Source organism: Puma concolor, chromosome B1, assembly GCF_028749965.1.
Source record: "Puma concolor isolate L17-30 chromosome B1, mPumCon1.1.hap2, whole genome shotgun sequence".
Lineage (NCBI taxonomy): Eukaryota > Metazoa > Chordata > Mammalia > Carnivora > Felidae > Puma > Puma concolor.
Genome location: NC_141670.1, coordinates 3,041,878 through 3,058,900, shown reverse-complemented (window position 1 = coordinate 3,058,900; position 17,023 = coordinate 3,041,878). Strand labels below are relative to the sequence as shown.

General features: G+C 42.1%; 1 protein-coding gene across 5 annotated transcripts in view; it reads left to right on the top strand.

Moving 5' to 3' along the window:
• CSMD1 (CUB and Sushi multiple domains 1) overlaps positions 1–17,023 on the top strand; it is a 2,044,057-nt gene that overhangs the window by 1,644,866 nt on the left and 382,168 nt on the right. For all 5 annotated transcript variants that reach the window (XM_086703086.1, XM_086703088.1, XM_086703085.1 and 2 more), the window contains 3 exons: positions 2,401–2,539; positions 6,231–6,418; positions 15,266–15,454. In XM_086703086.1, coding sequence (XP_086559212.1) covers positions 2,401–2,539; positions 6,231–6,418; positions 15,266–15,454 — 516 coding nt within the window. The remainder of the gene's footprint in view (positions 1–2,400; positions 2,540–6,230; positions 6,419–15,265; positions 15,455–17,023) is intronic.

Here is a 17,023-nt window from a genome sequence, read left to right as displayed (position 1 = left end):
AGATTCTTCTAACATATACTGTAAATGTAAAGTGATATGTAAAACACAAGATATTAATGAAATAATAGCAACGTGTGACAGTGTGAGCACCTTCCTTCCAAGAAATATAACAACTCAAAGTTTTATTTATTTTTTTAAATGTTTATTTTGAGACAGAGAGACAGACAGAGCACAAGTGGCGGAGGGGCAGAGAGAGAGAGGGAGACACAGAATCCAAAGCAGGCTCGTGACCTGATCGTGACCTGAGCTGAAGTCAGATGCTTAACTGACTGATCCACCCAGGTGCCCCAACAACTCAGTTTTTTTTTTTTTAAACTTTAGTAAAGTGAAGGAAACATACAGTTTTGCATTTAGGTGGGAAATAAGCCTTATAGATGTAAAATAAGTCACCACACAGATTTAAAAAGATCTCATGTATCAAACTTTTAAAAAAATCTATAATCGCTGCATGTCTTTCTTATATAGTATCTTTGGATAATTACACATGAAAGAAGTAAAATTGTTTAATTTTGCCTTTATCTTTTCTAAAAAGTATTTGCTGTAACATGTCAGGAAGCATAGGAATACAGGCTAAAAATATGAAGTTAAGGACTTAACTAGAACAAAATCCTAATGTTAATTGGTAAAGATAGGTTGTTTTTAAAATTATGATTACATAATGACGATTTTCTTTAATAACTCAAGTTCATAAAAATGACTGATTTCTTGTTATTAACTTCTAACTATACAAAAAACGCACACATCTCACAGCTTATTTTGAAAGAAAACTATACCAAGAAAAACATGATCCCCACAGCAGTCACCAGTGTTATCTGCCATTAACATATTTTTGAATTTTTTTCTTAAACAAATTTTTAATTAAATTTTTCCTCTTCTTTAAACAAATTTTTTATTAAAAATTTTTATTAGATTATGATACACGTATAATTTTATATCTTGATTTGCAAAATGTAATATTTTCATTGCAGAGATTTTCTTACATTAACAGGATTTGAAAACATTATCTCAAATGTGTTTGTGACGTTCTGATATGTAGTCATAATCTTGTCATGTTTATTTTTTTTCTTTTGTTATTCCATTATAAATGAAGCCACCATGATTGCTTTTATAGATTTCTCTGTCAGATGTTTTTCTCCACCATCAACACCTGGGTGAAATTGTATATAATTTTTAAGCATTTTAATGCACATGGCTATTTTTTGATACAAGATATATTTTTTTTTCTTTTTTATTTATTTTTTATAAACATTTCTTTTTTTTAATTTTTTTTTTTTAATACTTATTTAGTTTTTGAGACAGAGAGAGACAGAGCATGAACGGGGGAGGGTCAGAGAGAGAGGGAGACACAGAATCTGAAGCAGGCTCCATCCAGGCTCTGAGCTGTCGGCACAGAGCCCGACACGGGGCTCGAACTCACGGACCGCGAGATCATGACCTGAGCCGAAGTCAGACGCTCAACTGACTGAGCCACCCAGGCGCCCCGATATATTTTTTTTCAAAAATGATTTTTTTAACCGGGGACATTTTTATGTTTCCTTTGCTATCTGTAGATTGACATATTTGATTACAAATATGGCAAAGAACTTTGAGAAGAAAAATCTGAAAAAAATGTGCGACTGGGCAGAAACGTGTTAAGTATATATTATTATTTAAAAATTCCTGTAGATTATACAGAAATGCAAAATCCCTTTTCCAGAGCACCAAGCACATGCCTTCCTGAGACTCCTTTTCTTCTTGATAATTATGGATCACATGAAAGAACTGATGTAGATTAATCCTATGTTTCTCGAATTTGAAAATTTTGTTTTCCTAACATTCACTAATAATTTAGTTTGATGTGTGTGGAAAGTCATTTTAATAAAACAAGCGCACCCTAGCTGAATAAGCACACACACATCATTAAACTATAGTATCTGTCTGCACACACACACACGCACACACACACATGTACTCACGCCCACACTCAGGCGCACACGTGCACATATGCACACGCACACGTGCACACATACCCCACAGGGTAATTCTGTTTCAGATGTGAACTATTTTTGTTTGCTAATCAACAGATGTTTGTGGAAGTACAAATACATACAAGATACGGATGTCGATGGTGTGCATTTCATGGATCTGACGTGAAAATCAGATGTGACAAATTTATCCCCCACTTCCACCTTGACGTTTTTAGGTAGAAGGACCTTTGCTGTGAGTTGATGATAGACGCCCAGGTGTGGGATGTACCTGCTCTGCTTTCAGTAATCTTCATTTATCTGGGGATGCCTTTAGCTCGAATCCTTGACAACGTTAAGTCCTTGAAGACAGAAGCACATTCCTGCCATCACAGGTGTGGCTGTGGTGCCCCCGCATGTTTAATCTGACCTGCCGACATCCTGAACTGTCTTTCAGCCCCGTGTGGTGGACACCTGACAGCTTCCAGTGGACTCATTCTGCCTCCCGGATGGCCAGGATATTATAAAGATTCTCTGAACTGTGAATGGATCATCGAAGCCAAGCCCGGACACTCTATCAAAATAACTTTTGATAGGTAAGAACAAACTTTTCCTTAACTCGGGCCTACTGACCCATGTACATCCAAAGGTTTTACTTAAATGGATGATGAAAAGGAGAAATATGACAGTTCTTGGTTGGATCCCCCAGAGGAGTTCACTTAAAGAGAAACCGGCATTTGCTGGGTGTATTTGTTCCTCTTGAATTTTACCCTCTGAGGCCAGGGCTGAGTTCACTTGGCCGCCTTGCGTAGGGGAGTACCAAGTTCCAGATGATCATTCCCAGTGCTCGCAGTTGCTGGGCCCTGAGTCCAACTCCAGGTTTGGGATCTGTAGCTGAAATAAATTCGGCCTGGGGTTTAATTACAAATGGAAGCCTCTTTGGTCCCTTCGATGCCTTCTGGAACAGCCCAAGAATGCGGTGTCGTGACCTAGTGATGCTTTAAGCTACAGAGCTGTCACTGGGGTGTGTGACAGAGTAATTCCCTGTGAGTGTTCTGTCACTGGAATGCGGTCGGAGGTAGCTGTTTGATAATAAATTTGATAATCTAACACACAATCATACTACGTGAATTCTCCATGAGAAAACATACCTCCGTTTGTCTCCAAGATGAAATCAGTTTCATGATTTCAAATGTTTTCAAAAAGATAGATGTTTTCAAATGTAAGGAAGCATATTTGTTTAATGTTTTAAGCTTAATGTCTGGGCAATATTAAGCTTTCTGTTAACAATTACCTTCTTCTTGACTGAAAGAGTTTGGGTGTAACTATTCAGGATATTATAATGTCTCAAGACGGATGAACATTGTTATATTTTTTCTGTTTGTTTCCACTAATTTTCTGCTAACCAATAATATATATAGGAAATACGTTTAGTGGGAGTTGCGTTATCACTTGGTATTATTTGTATTTTAAATTATTGTTCATTTATTAAGTCTAGTAAGATAAGAATCTCCAGTAGGATAATCTTTCAGAAGAAGATTAAAATTCTGTCTTGTGTATCCATTATACTGGAGAATGGATCCTTGCATATAAACTTAATCATTGTGAAAAAATTAACTCTATAACATTCAGTAAATTAAGTATGGTTCTTTATTAATTTTTATGCTTTCTGGTATTGAGAGGGGGAAGAGCAAAGCACTGCCTGATTCCTGGCATCACAGCAAATTTAAATCACTCAGGAAAAATTGTGGCTTTATATCCTGGTTTGGCACAAGTTACTAGTGCTGTGTTTTCAGTTGCCTGAACAGAGAGAGAGAGCCATATAATTTTTCTCAATCTTGTCTTTTAAATTCTATGGAACTGTGATATTTTGCTAAATTTCATTTATAAGAACCAATATTTCTGATATTTTCAGACATTGGTGACTTTTACACTATTCTTTAGAGATTAGTTGTAGAGATTAGTTGTAGAGATTAGCCCCGAGCAGTGGGCTGACACACGAGTAAAGGATGTGTTCATACATACAAACTTAAAGGTCCAAAATAACGGGGGCGCCTGGACGGCTCAGTCTGATAAGCCTCCGACTTTGGCTCAGGTCATGATCTCACAATTGTGGGTTTGAGCCCCGTGTTGGGCTCTGTGCTGACATATCAGAGCCTGGAGCCGGCTTCGGATTCTGTCTCTCTCTCTGTCTCTCTCTGTCTCTGTCTCTGTCTCTCTCTGCCCCTCCCCCACTTATGGTGTCTCTCTCTCTCTCTCTCTGTCTCTCTCTCTCACTCACTCACTCAAAAATAACCATTAAAATTTTTTTAAAAAATTAATGTTTACTTGTTTTTGAGTGAGAGAGAGACAGAGACAGAGACAAAGCAAGAGCGGGGGAGAGGCAGAGAGAGAGGGAGACACAGAACCCAAATCAGGCTCCAGGCTCTGAACTGTCAGCACAGAGACTGATGCAGAGCTTGAACCCACGACCCGTGAGATCATGACCTGAGCCGAAGTCGGTGGCTCGACCGACTGAGCCACCCAGGTGTACCAAACTCTAAAAAATTTAAATAAAAATGAAATAAAAGTCAAAACGTTACATTAAAAAATGATAAGTAAGTAAACAAATAAGTAAATTTCATGCTGGTGTCATTCTTACGCAAAGCACATCAGGTTGCCAAATAAAGGAAAACAACCATTGTGGTGTGCAGTCCGCCAGCTGTTGAGATGTGCGCCGTCATCAGTCCTAGCTGTTGCTAAAGACAGAAGGTCTGGAGACTGTAGCACAGATTTTGCAAATGAGATTTATTTCATGCTTATCCAAACCTCTTGAATCTAAACTTGGGTAAGTGAGAAACCATAGCGTGTTCAGAACACGTTCTGGAAAAGTCAGCGAGGAAGCGGTGCCATCGGACCCCAAATGCACAGCCTGTGGCTCCATTCCGGTCTACCGTGTGTCAGGGCAAGCGTCTTGGGTTCCTTCTGATGGAAGAGCAGGGGTCGCTGCGCCAGGCTGAGGTGCTAGAGCATGTCATTGTCCTCCGGCTGCTCTAGGAGGATGTTGCGTGATTTAGAGATAAGCAGGGCCCAGCCCTGTGCTTTCAGCCTCTTCAGTTGTTGTGCCCGGAAGCCAGGACAGCCTGCGCTCGCCAACCCCCCCCCCCCCCGCCACCCCCACTGTCTGTCGGCGTCCTCTGATGCAGAGTGTGGGGATAATAATGACCCAGGCTTCCACGGAATTCTTCGCCTGAAAGTCACGGACTGAGTCCGAGGCTCGCGTAAGCTGATCGCTGATGGCACAACCGGACCCTGGAAACCGGGTTAGCTCTTTGAGGACGAGATGGGCCCAGTTCGAAAATTGTCTCAGTGCCTGGAATGGTCTCCTCATCGCACCCAAGAGGACCCAAGTGGCTGCCGCCATATCTAAATATAACACAGGGCCAGGTTCTCTGCGCGCATAAAGTCCTTCTTAAAAGTGAAGCACTTTGGGAAGCTGTTCAAACCTTGAAAGCCACGTTTCGTTTCTGAACAGCACCGGGCTCTCGGTGCTTCTGGTGTGTGCATAGAGTGAGCGCAGCTTAAGAGGCACAGGAGTTTTTTTCCTAAAAGTATTCAGAATATCATCATGTAGTTCGAATTACTTTCTTCCTTTAAGAGATCATGTCTCCTTATGTGCCCATTTAAGATGTCCGTAAACTGGTTGAACGGGGGATCATGAAACATAGTTTGAAAATGCATGATTGATTTTTCACAGTATTTTTAAGTTGATTTCTTTCTTTCTTTCTTTCTTTCTATCTTCCTTCCTTCCTTCCTTCCTTCCTTCCTTCCTTCCTTCCTTCCTTCCTTCCTTCCTTCCTTTCTTTCCTTCTTTCCCCTCTCCTCTCCTCTCCTCTCCTCTCCTCTCCTCTCCTCTCCTCTCCTCTCCTCTCCTCTCCTGCCCTGCTCTTTCCTTCCGTCCTGTCCCATCCTGTCCCATCCTATCCTTCCCTTACTCTCACTGAAAACTAATATGGTTCACAGTATTTTGATTTTAGAGCTAAAGACTGCCCTCTTTTACATTTGGGATGTGACATGACCCAGTATTCAGTAAGAGGGATAGGTTTAGGGTATACCTTTTCTTCTAGAAAAATGTACCATGCTTAAATATCATATGTGCCCAGGGCCTGGTCTTTTTAAAGGTTGAATAACTGTAAGTCTTTTATATATATAGGTATACATGGCTTTGTCGTGAATGCACGAAAATACTTGGGGAACGTCAGTAAGTTAATGCAGCTTTGTGTTCTGACTCATTACGAATCTCCGCAGATTCCAGACTGAAGTCAACTATGACACGCTGGAAGTCCGAGATGGGCCAGCCAGCTCGTCCCCGCTGATCGGAGAATACCATGGCACGCAGGCCCCCCGGTTTCTGATCAGCACTGGCCATTTCATGTATCTCCTCTTCACCACGGACAACAGCCGCTCCAGCGTCGGCTTCCTCATTCACTACGAGAGTAAGTCAGAGGGTCCACTTGCCATCTGCCCCCCAGGCATGCGCTCTGGTTCCCTAGCACAGGTGACAGCCCTTGCTGCCTCTGTCCACCCTGCACTGCATGCCCTGAAGCACCTTCTCTTATTGATAAGAGAGCAACCTGGGGGCTTTCACTTTAAAACTAAAAAAATAATAAAATACTCATTGATGGATTATAAAATTAAATAAGTAATTAAATGTGTTTACTACATGTTGTAATCATAAATTACTACTATTAGAAATATAGCTCCTGACCAAAGGAGTTACCACTAAAATTGTATCTCTTAAACAACAGCTGGGAGGTTCTTTGCTGGAAGAACATGGGTAGGCTGTTGTGTGAACATGTTTCAGTGGGGAAAGAACATGGAACCAAGAGTGGAGAAGGAGTTAAAATCCAGCAGAACCTCAGTAATGACACCTAACTGTTGCTGTTTACAAGCACTGCAAGAGTCCAGAAAGATTGGTAGAAGTAATTACAGTGGTTGCTGAAATGTGACAGTGCAGGATATCTTGCCCAACTTGAAGTGCTCCTTCCCATTTTTGTTTTCATAAATACAAATTTGAGTCATAGTTTTAGTTTCTGAGATTTGGAGATCAGGTCATGCTAGTATATTGTAGTGATCCTTACGAAACTGGACTTGTGGAAGGCAGCCGGGGGGTTCACCCTGGGAATGCATTTTTAACGCCAGTCACTTGAAAAAACAAACCCAACGGTTAATTTCCTCTGTTTGAAAATATGTCCCTTTCTGAGTAGAAGGAAAAAGATGGATAAATGCAGAACACTGAATCTGAGGGAATAAAAACCTCTATTTTTCAAGGTTTTTATGGTTGCTGTTTTTCACAGTCTTATCCCAAAATAAACAAAATTAAGTTTCAGTGCTATTATACAAATATATAGTTACATATATACCCACACATATAATTTTACAAATGATCGTGAGTGGGGTCATATCTAACATGTGGGATGTTTATTCATTATTGTTTTCTTTTTCTTGCCTTCCTGTCCCCACATCACCCCCTGCTCCTCATGTTAACCTCTGTGCAAACTCCACCCAGCAGCTTAGATTAAGAACCTGTTATGTATGTTTCTCCGATTCTCATGCTCACGTATGGACGCACATGCAAATATTTACATGCATATACACATATACAAGTCTACGTGGAGTTCTTAATAAAAAAAATGACTCTCTCTGATAGGAAGAAAATCGACTGTTCATGATTTAATGATTAATTTCAAATTTAAATTGGTTGGTTTCACTTCATAATCATGCAACCTTTCTTTCAAAGTAAGGTCTTTTTTAAACATGAGGTACAATTTAAGAACCAGAAAGTCTCCTATTTCATTCCTTTTGAATGTCCCTTTGAGTCGTTGCTTTCTTGGGAGTGAAGATATGTGCACATAACAACCATCCAGGTTTGTAAAACTCCTCAGTGCTGTATCGCCCCACCGCACCCCTTTTCGTAAGTCTGGAGCTACATGGCCTTTGAGCACACGCTTGGATGAAGCTTACGAGAATGGTGCCTTATTTAGGCACTGAATAAAACTAGAACAGAGTTTCTCATTCTTCTCTTTTCTCTCCCTTGTTTGTGTAGCCATACATCATTCTGCCCATTTTCTCCAGTACCCTGTGAAGAAATTATATCCTAAAGCCTATATGCAGGTAGTAGAAAGTGATGGCATCTGCCCACCTAACTTGTTTAAATAAACAGGTTATTCCTACCGATTCTTTCTAGAATTCAGAGAATGATCGAAAGTCAGGTCACGAGTTCCTCTTCCGCTTGCCACCCTTACTCATAGTCGATAATATGCCGGTAATTCTAGCAGTAATTTTTATGATCTTCAAAGAGTGACTGCATGGAGATAGGAGATGTGGGTCTCCTGTGCTTGACAACAGAGCTGAGCCCTGGTAAGCATGCTTCCACAGGCTGGAGTGACCTCTCAGAGAGCAGTGCTGTTTGCCTTTCCTCCGTCAGGGTGTCCCTAACAGAAGATGAAAACAATCACCAAGCTGGTAGCATTTGCAGCGGAGAGATACTTGTGTGAGTGACAGACCTTTCTGATCCCTTGGGGTCCAGAATCCCTCCTCCTCCTACTTGACAGGAAGAGCTGGGAGCCAGGAGTGTCATCACAGAAGAGGACAGAACTCTCTGGGGGAGAAGGTGAGGAAGGTCCCTGTGGCATCCACCACCCAGTGCTCTTAGCAGGGACACTGGTCTAAACGTTCATGCTGGCTTTTGCCCTGTGAACTCCCCGTGGTCCTTCCAGAAGGCCCCACACGTTTTTGTGAATTCCTCCAAATGAAAGTATCCAACGTATATTGGGAGAATACTGCCCGGAAGGACCACACCGAAGCGTGACCTGTGATCACCTCAATTTATTTATCAGCCGCTCTGTACTTGAGGAGAAACAAGGAGACGAGGAAAAGCGGATGAGCAGGATGTGGGATTTTTATACGGAAATGAGTCAGGAAAGGTCTGGGCTCTGTAACCCCGCGGTTGCAGGCTGGCATCGTACAAAACCGTTACCTGCAGGCCTTAAAACTGAGCAGAAGCCGCAACGCGAGCTCAGATGTCCCGTGCTGCCGCTGCTGTGGTTGGACGGAGGCCCAAGGGCTTTGAGGAAGCCCGTAGCTGGCCCAGGTGGCCATCCTGGTTCAGAAGGCGTGCTGAAGGGGCAGCTCTTGTCATACACAACGGTGCATCAGGGCTTGCCCGGGATTCCTAGTACACTGCAGGCTCCTACGTTCACATTCCAGACATTGTAATTTCACCATGCCTGTGGTGCCCACCAGAATTCTGGATTTCTCTTACCGCCTCGAGGTGGCACGTAGGTGACAGCCGGTGCCTGAGTCAGCCCAGGCAGGCCCTGACAAGGGCGGGACTGACACATGGATTTCCAGGTAGAGGTAGGGCAGGTGGGCAGGGAGGCCACGCAGGAGCCCCCAGAGTCACGGAAGAAACAAGAACAGAGAGAGGAGCAGAGAGAGAGACAGGAAGAAGAGAAAAACGTAAAAGAAGTCACGTGTTACCAACCCCTTTAACATTGTGACCAATTCTAGTACTCTTTGAAGAAAGACGTCCAGAAGCCAGTGTGGAAGCAGTAGAAAATAATGACCCTTGCTTATCCGACACGTTAAAAAAAAAAACGGGTTGCCTGTGGCCCAAGAATGATTTATGTCAAATTCTTTATGCCCTTTAAACATAATAATAGAGCTCATCTCCCTTTCGTCTTTTGTGGTAAACATTTGACACTATCAGCCTTCCTTGCTTTAAAAAATTATTGACGATCCCGCTCCATGCCCAAATGGGCGTGTGAAGATCTACTTTACAGGCAGAAGGCACTGCAGAAACAAGGCTGGCTTATTGTCGCACAGGCGCCATAAGCTAACGTGCGCTGCCACAGGCAGCGTTAATGTCAGCACTTGTGAATTGTGAGGCGGATGGGCGAAGCCTTTCTTTCCAAGGTTTTCCTACGAGCAGAGCCAGAAGGGTCGTCTGTTCTGTGTGCGGACTCTTATGAATCATCCATTTAATTTTTTTTAATTTGTTTAATTTTTATTTTTCAAAATTTATTTATTTGTGAGAAAGAGACAGAGTGTGAGCAGGGCAGGGGCAGAGAGAGAGAGAGAATCCGAAGCAGGCTCCAGGCTGTGAGCTGTCAGCACAGAGCCCCCGACGCGGGGCTTGAACTCGTGAACTGTGAGATCGTGACCTGAGCCAAAGTCAGTTACTTAACCCACTGAGCCACCCGGGCTCCCCGGAATCATCCATTTTATAAACACAGCGTCCAGTTACAGTCTGTCCTTTTATTAACTTTATTCTTCATGAGGAATGGGACACAGTTTGTATAATAGTCGTTGTATTATTCCCCCAGAATAATCATTTGCTGGCTCTGTTTGTTGTAGAGCTTTGAACCACCACTGTAAAGTAGCCATGATTTTATAGGCAACTGGACAGCTAGTTGGTATCTCAAGCATATGGAGGTTTCCATTCAATTTTAGAGCGTTGTTTTTTTGGAAATGCTTTCAAAAGTGTCCTTTAAAATATTCCAGAAAAGCAAGGTTCATTGCATGTAAATGTATCTGTCCTGCTTTGCTGCTAATACACTGTGCAATTTTTAAAAATTGGGGTGCCTGGGTGGCTCAGGCGGTTGAGCATCCGACTTGGGCTCAGATCATGATCTCATTATTCATAGGTTCGGGTCCCATGTCAGGCTCTCCGCTGTCAGTGTAGAGCCTGCTTCAGATTCCGTGTCTCCCTCTCTCTACCCCTCCCATGCTCGTGCTCTCCCTCTCAAAAGTAAACATTAAGAAAAATTACAAAAGGCAAAGAAGAATGTTTTCTGGTGTGTGTGTGTGTGTGTGTGTGTGTGCGTGTGCGCACATGCATGTGTGCATATTAGTTTCTGAGATTTAATGACTTTTTTGTTTTTTAATTTTTTTATGTTTATTTATTTATTTTGTGAGAGAGAGAGACAGACAGAGAGAGAGAGAGAGAGAGAGAGTGAGTGGAGTAGGGGCAGAGAGAGAGGAGAGAAAATCCCAAGCAGGCTCCACATTGTCAGGGCAGAGCCAGACTTGGGGCTCGAACCCACCAACTGTGAGATCATGACCTGAGCCGAGATCAAGAGTCTGACACTCAACTGACTGCACCCCTTTTTAAAATTTTTATAAGTTTATTTATTTATTTTGAGAGAGAGAGAGAGAGAGGGAGCAAGCACAAGTGGGGTAGGGGCAGAGAGAGAGAGAGGGAAAGAGTTAATGACCTTTCTTAAGATCAGAAAGGAAAACTAGTCAAAATGTAATGGGTATGGATGCCGTGCAGTTGGAAACTTGGACCTGTGGGCACGGGCGCACCCTCACGGTGGGAGGGACGAAGGCAGGCGAGGGCTTAGGCGTGAACCCTGGTGAATAATTTAACATAACCAATTTACTTAATTTCTTGGCTTATTTCCTCATCTGTCAAATGGGATTGTGACTGCTGTTTCCAACCCTTTCGAAGGCTGTGGAAAGAGCCTTGGGAGGTAAAAGGTACTCAGAATATGCATCCCTTTCCTTTGACTGGAACTTGTAGAAAAACAGTTAAGCAGAACTTTCCTTGTGTCAAGTGTACATTAATATAATGTGCACGTGGACATCGTCAAAGCCATTCGCTTCAGTCATTCACTGGTAGTGAGTTACTGAGTTCTTTGCTTGACGGGCCAAATGATGAGCAGTGTATTTATATCCCTGCGTCAGAAAACGCATCGTCACGTTACATTTTGAGGAAGAAGCAATTGGGACAGAATCGGCACATGCTCAAAGCTTCAACAAAATCCGTTAATGCCACTTTTTCTTGGTATGGCGAGGGCTCGTTCGGGAGGGGGAAAATGCTCGAAGCAGTGCTCTGAAGTAGTCTGTGTAGGTTTCCTTCAAAGTCAGTTGGCTGCCCGTCCTCACAGACTGGTTTTAGTTCGCTCTAAAGGGCTTTTCCTACTGAGTCATGTCACCCGCCGTGCACTGCCCTCCATTCTCCCTGCTGCCATCTTGTTGCACAGTTCCTGTTTATGGTGCATTTCAGGCGAGTTGGTCGTCAGATCTGTTACAATTCTAGCACGCAGTTACCCTCCTATGTAGTGTCCCTTCAAAAATATTGTAATGCAAAGCAGTACAATAACTGTACGTTGTGCAACTTAGTATTTCTGTCCATTATTTTGTGAAAATGAGTGAATGAATGAATGATGGAATAAAGTTAGTGCTAACCAGCAGTTATGACTTCAACATAGTGTTTATTTTGCAGTTCAGTTTTGTATGTAAAGAATTCTGCATTTATATTTGTATGCTTTGGTTTCCTCTGATGCTTTTCTCTTTGTTCCCTGCAAATTTTATGTGGGAAAAAGTTTGCTTACCATCTATACATTTTATTGTGAATATTATTACTTAATATATTGCCCTCACATCATCTAAAATATTAAATCCTGTTATTTTTAAAGTTCTTTTTTTTTTTTTTTTTAATTTTTTTTCAACGTTTATTTATTTTTGGGACAGAGAGAGACAGAGCATGAACAGGGGAAGGGCAGAGAGAGGGAGACATAGAATCGGAAACAGGCTCCAGGCCCTGAGCCATCAGCCCAGAGCCTGACGCGGGGCTCGAACTCATGGACCGCGAGATCGTGACCTGGCTGAAGCCGGACGCTTAACCGACTGCGCCACCCAGGCGCCCCATTAAAGTTCTTTTTTAAGTTACTTTGAGAGAGAGAGAGAACAGGGCAGGGGCAGAGAGAGAGAATGAGAGAGAGATTGAGAGCGAATCCCAAGCAGGCTCCACGCTGTCAGCGCAGAGTCCAAATCAGGGCTTAATCTCACAACTGTGAGATCATGACCTGAGCTGAAACCAAGAGTCAGACACTTGACCACTGAGCCTCCAAGGCACCCTTTTCCTATTAGGTTTATTTGCTGCGGTGCAGCGAGCGTATTGTTTAGTGATCATCGGAAAGCATTTGACAAAATGCAAAAATATAGTTAAATGGTTTGTCAGGGATCTTCCCACTAATCCATTTCTTTGGCAAAGTGTCTTTTGGGGGAATTCTTGTGTTAATCTTGTCCCTGCAAAACCAACAAGCTAGTGTATGTACCCATTGTATATAGGGCGTACTCATGCCATCGCTGCTGTGTTACAAAAGAGGTCGTAAACACGGCCTTAGAACATGAGTGTACGTGGGGGGATTTAGAGACAGAGGGGCAGAGCAGATGACGGCTGTGGGGCACATGATGCCGCCCGGCTTTCGGCAGAGCCGTGCCCCACACAGGAATGGAAGGATGTCATGACAGTTGGCACCTATTGTTTATGGTAGTAGGCACACAGTGGTTTTCAGGAGATTAGTTAGAATATTTAAGAAAAAAATTCTTGGGAAAAATAGTGCCATATATATGTCTTTTCACTTAGCCTCTTCTTCTGTTCATTGTTTTATTTTTTCCTTTGGAAATCTTAACTATGATGGTCTTCCAGTTTTTACCCAGTGTAACCAAACTCTGGGGTTAAGCACCCAGATTTGCAAAGGGCAAAACCTGCTTATTTTGCCAACTCTGAAACCAACTGCAAGTTCAGAGTTCCCAAAATGACCCTCCGTTCTGATAACTTGATAGAAGGACTTGACATACGTTGAAAGCTGTTGTGCCCACAGTCACATGCATTACAGAAAGGATCCAGGTTAGGCAGAGGAAGACACAAAGGGTGTCATCCTCTCCCCATGGGGCCATGAATGGTGTCACCTCCTAGCCACACTGTGGGGCAATACGCACAGTCCTGCCAACCTGGGAAGCTCACTGGGGTCTTTGTGTCCAGAGATCTGATTGGTGTTTCATTAGAGAAGCATCATGCATTGAATCATTGCCCTCGTGGTTCAACTCAATCTCCAGCTGCCCTTTCCTTGTCAGCTAGACTGAAATCCTTTTGGTCCAGGGGCACAGCATGGACAACAAAACACTCCTAGCACTCAAGGAGTTCCAAGGGTCGGGGCGCCTGTGTGGCTCAGTCAATTAAGCGTCCACTTCTTGATTTCAGCTCAGGTCATGATCTCATGTTTTGTGGGATTGAGCCCGTGTTTAGCTCTGCACTGACAGTGCAGAGTCTGCTTGGGATTCTCTCTCTCTCTCAATCTCTCTCTCTCTTTCTCTTTCTCTCTCTCTCTCTCAAAATAAATAAATAAACTTAAAGAAATTCCAAGGGTTTACAGGTTACCTCTTAGGAGCCAGACCTCTCTTAGAAACCACATTTCTAACTACCCATCTTTCAGTAGTGGCTCAGCTTTCTTGCTTGCAATCTGGTACCTATTGAATCACATTTGGCTATATACTAATGAAGAAATATTATCACTCGTTATTTATTTTAAAAACTCACTCCTTACTTGTATGTCATGTATTTGACTTAATGAGTGAGGGTGTAAGGTGTAAGGTACATCACTCAAATTTATGCAGTGACTGGAAATGTTATTCCAGAGATCATTTTGGGGGGACTGAGCATCATCAGTGATGATTTAAGATTTTTAATTCATGGTCTAAGTCGTCACTGTAATGCTCCAAACCTAACTTAGAGAGTTGTGTATAAGCAGTGGCAGAGTCTTTCTTATGTCTTTGAATTCGTAACCATCACACTGTCATCTTCTTCCCCTGCTCCCGTTTTCCTTATCTTTTCAAATGTATATGCTAAAAATAAAGAGAAATCTGAGAGACAGAGCAAAGAAACTCTTGTAATGACATGATCATAATCACTTGACTTTATATAGCACTTTACTTTTTAGCGCCTTTTAGCATAGGCTAATTGTAGCCATCTCCAAAGTGGCTGACTGACGTGCAAATGTGAAAAATGCACGGATGTATGGAATGCAGTTTTAGAGAATCAGATCCAGTGAGGTCTTAGTTTGCAGTATGTGTGTATGGACTTGGGCACATGTGTGCGTGTCTACGAAAGTTGAAGGATGACTGCCCAACTCTAACTAGAACATAAAATACAGTAAGGGGAAGGGGGAGGCTAGAGATAGAAGACAGGCTTCATTTAACAGTTCACTGGTTTTCCAACGAAGTGAAGTAAACTTCAGACATCAAGGGATTATTCAGGTTTGTAGACTTACAGGTCATCTGATAAATAGTTAACAATATCTGTCTCTACAGAAAAACAGGATCAGATACGCAAAAGTGTATTGGTTGTTTACATTAATGGATGGTTGGATTCACTTGAATAATTTTCCAGGTCTGATGATGTCTGGGGATATTTTATATGTACGACTGCACACATATTTTTTCTGTAAGCCAGCAGAGTTCCGTGGTTAATGTATTTTTTTCTGCGCACGCAGGTGTGACTCTGGACTCGGACTCTTGCCTTGACCCAGGAATCCCTGTGAATGGGCATCGGCACGGCAGTCATTTTGGCATCAGGTCTACGGTGACTTTCAGCTGTGACCCGGGGTACACACTGAGCGATGATGAGCCCCTGGTCTGCGAGAGGAATCATCAGTGGAACCACGCCCTGCCCAGCTGTGACGGTAGGTGGAGCTCAAGGGAGCCGTAAACCCTACAGAAATGTGGATGCTGTCGATATCTCAGTTGTTTGGGTGGAATGTGTCGTATTGTACAGGGCGGTATGATACGAAAAGTGTACACCTTAGAAACAATTCCGTTTAATACTTGAAGTTTATCTAGCACTTTTTTTTTTTTTCTATGAGGTAAGGCATCTGTCTAGAAATGAAAAATAAAAAAAAAAAAATTATGGACCGGTCTTCAACTTTATCAGCAGACACGGAAACTTAACAGAGCTCAGTTATGCACACACTCTTACACGAGGCATTTGTTGAAGACAGCGCGAAGGCAGGCTAGTGAGCGCGTGTGCTCCACATCATCAGGCCCAGTCTTCCTCCGAACCAAGTCCAAGCATTGAGCCACCACCCTGAGGTCTACACAGCTCCTCTAAGCTCTCAGCACTCTCCCCGGACGACCCACCAGGAAGCACCTTCCCAGAAGACCCCCAAGTGGTTTCCGGGGATAGCCACTCCCCCTTCCCTGCATGTATCCGCCCTTGGAAGTCTCCAAACAAATACCTTGAGATGGCTCCATGCAGGGTATATGCAAATACGGTACTTGTGGCCATTCGCAAAGACAGTAAGGGATTTGTCCTTTGGTCATGAATAGAACAACATTATCACATTATCTGTATAAAAAAGAATATATTTTTCCCATTCACAACAGTTTTTCACCAATGTTGTAATGTGGTTGGTTGTATTTGTGGCTTAGAGAGAACCATAACAGAAATGAATATAGCTATAGAAAATACCACACTTCATAACAAACTATTATAAAAAGTTTCATGGAAGGTGAGAACAGAATAACTTTCTTAGTACCAGGAATGTTATTTCCTATTATCCAGAAGATCCTCACACATGCAGTAATATAAGAAAACGGCATAAATTATAAATATTACAAAGAACAGACTGTCAAGTTTGGGCAGTAAGTGCTAATAGATGACCATGTTCAGGATAAACATAGATCTGTGGATTTCCACAGAGGATACAGTTAGTAGAAGTATAATATCTATATACTCTAAAACCTTCAGGAGTATATTTAACAGGAAACATGGAGGCTTACCTTAAAATAATTTAGAAGTTTACAGTAGAATACAAAAAGAATATCCTCATACAGGGAAATACCTAATACATTTCTGGACGGTAGGGATGAAATTTAAATATACAGATTTTTTACAAATAAAGTTTTATGTTCAATACAATCTAATTAAAATGAATTTGGATTTTTAATAGAAATTTATAAATGTTATAAATGAATCTGGAAGAGTAAAGCCTCTAAATAGGCATATATTTTTTTAAAAATGATAAAGAAGGACTCTATCTGGTATCGAAGTATACCAAAAATAGATGAAAATATGAAACCAGTACGGAAATACACAAATAGATTATATGCCTGTATAAGAACTTAATTTGCTAAAATTATTCCAAATCCATGAGGAGGGATGACATTTCATAAATGATGTTGTTCAAATTGTAAATCCAGACACAGTAAATGGAAAACATTGACAGATTTCACTACATACAAATTAAAATTTC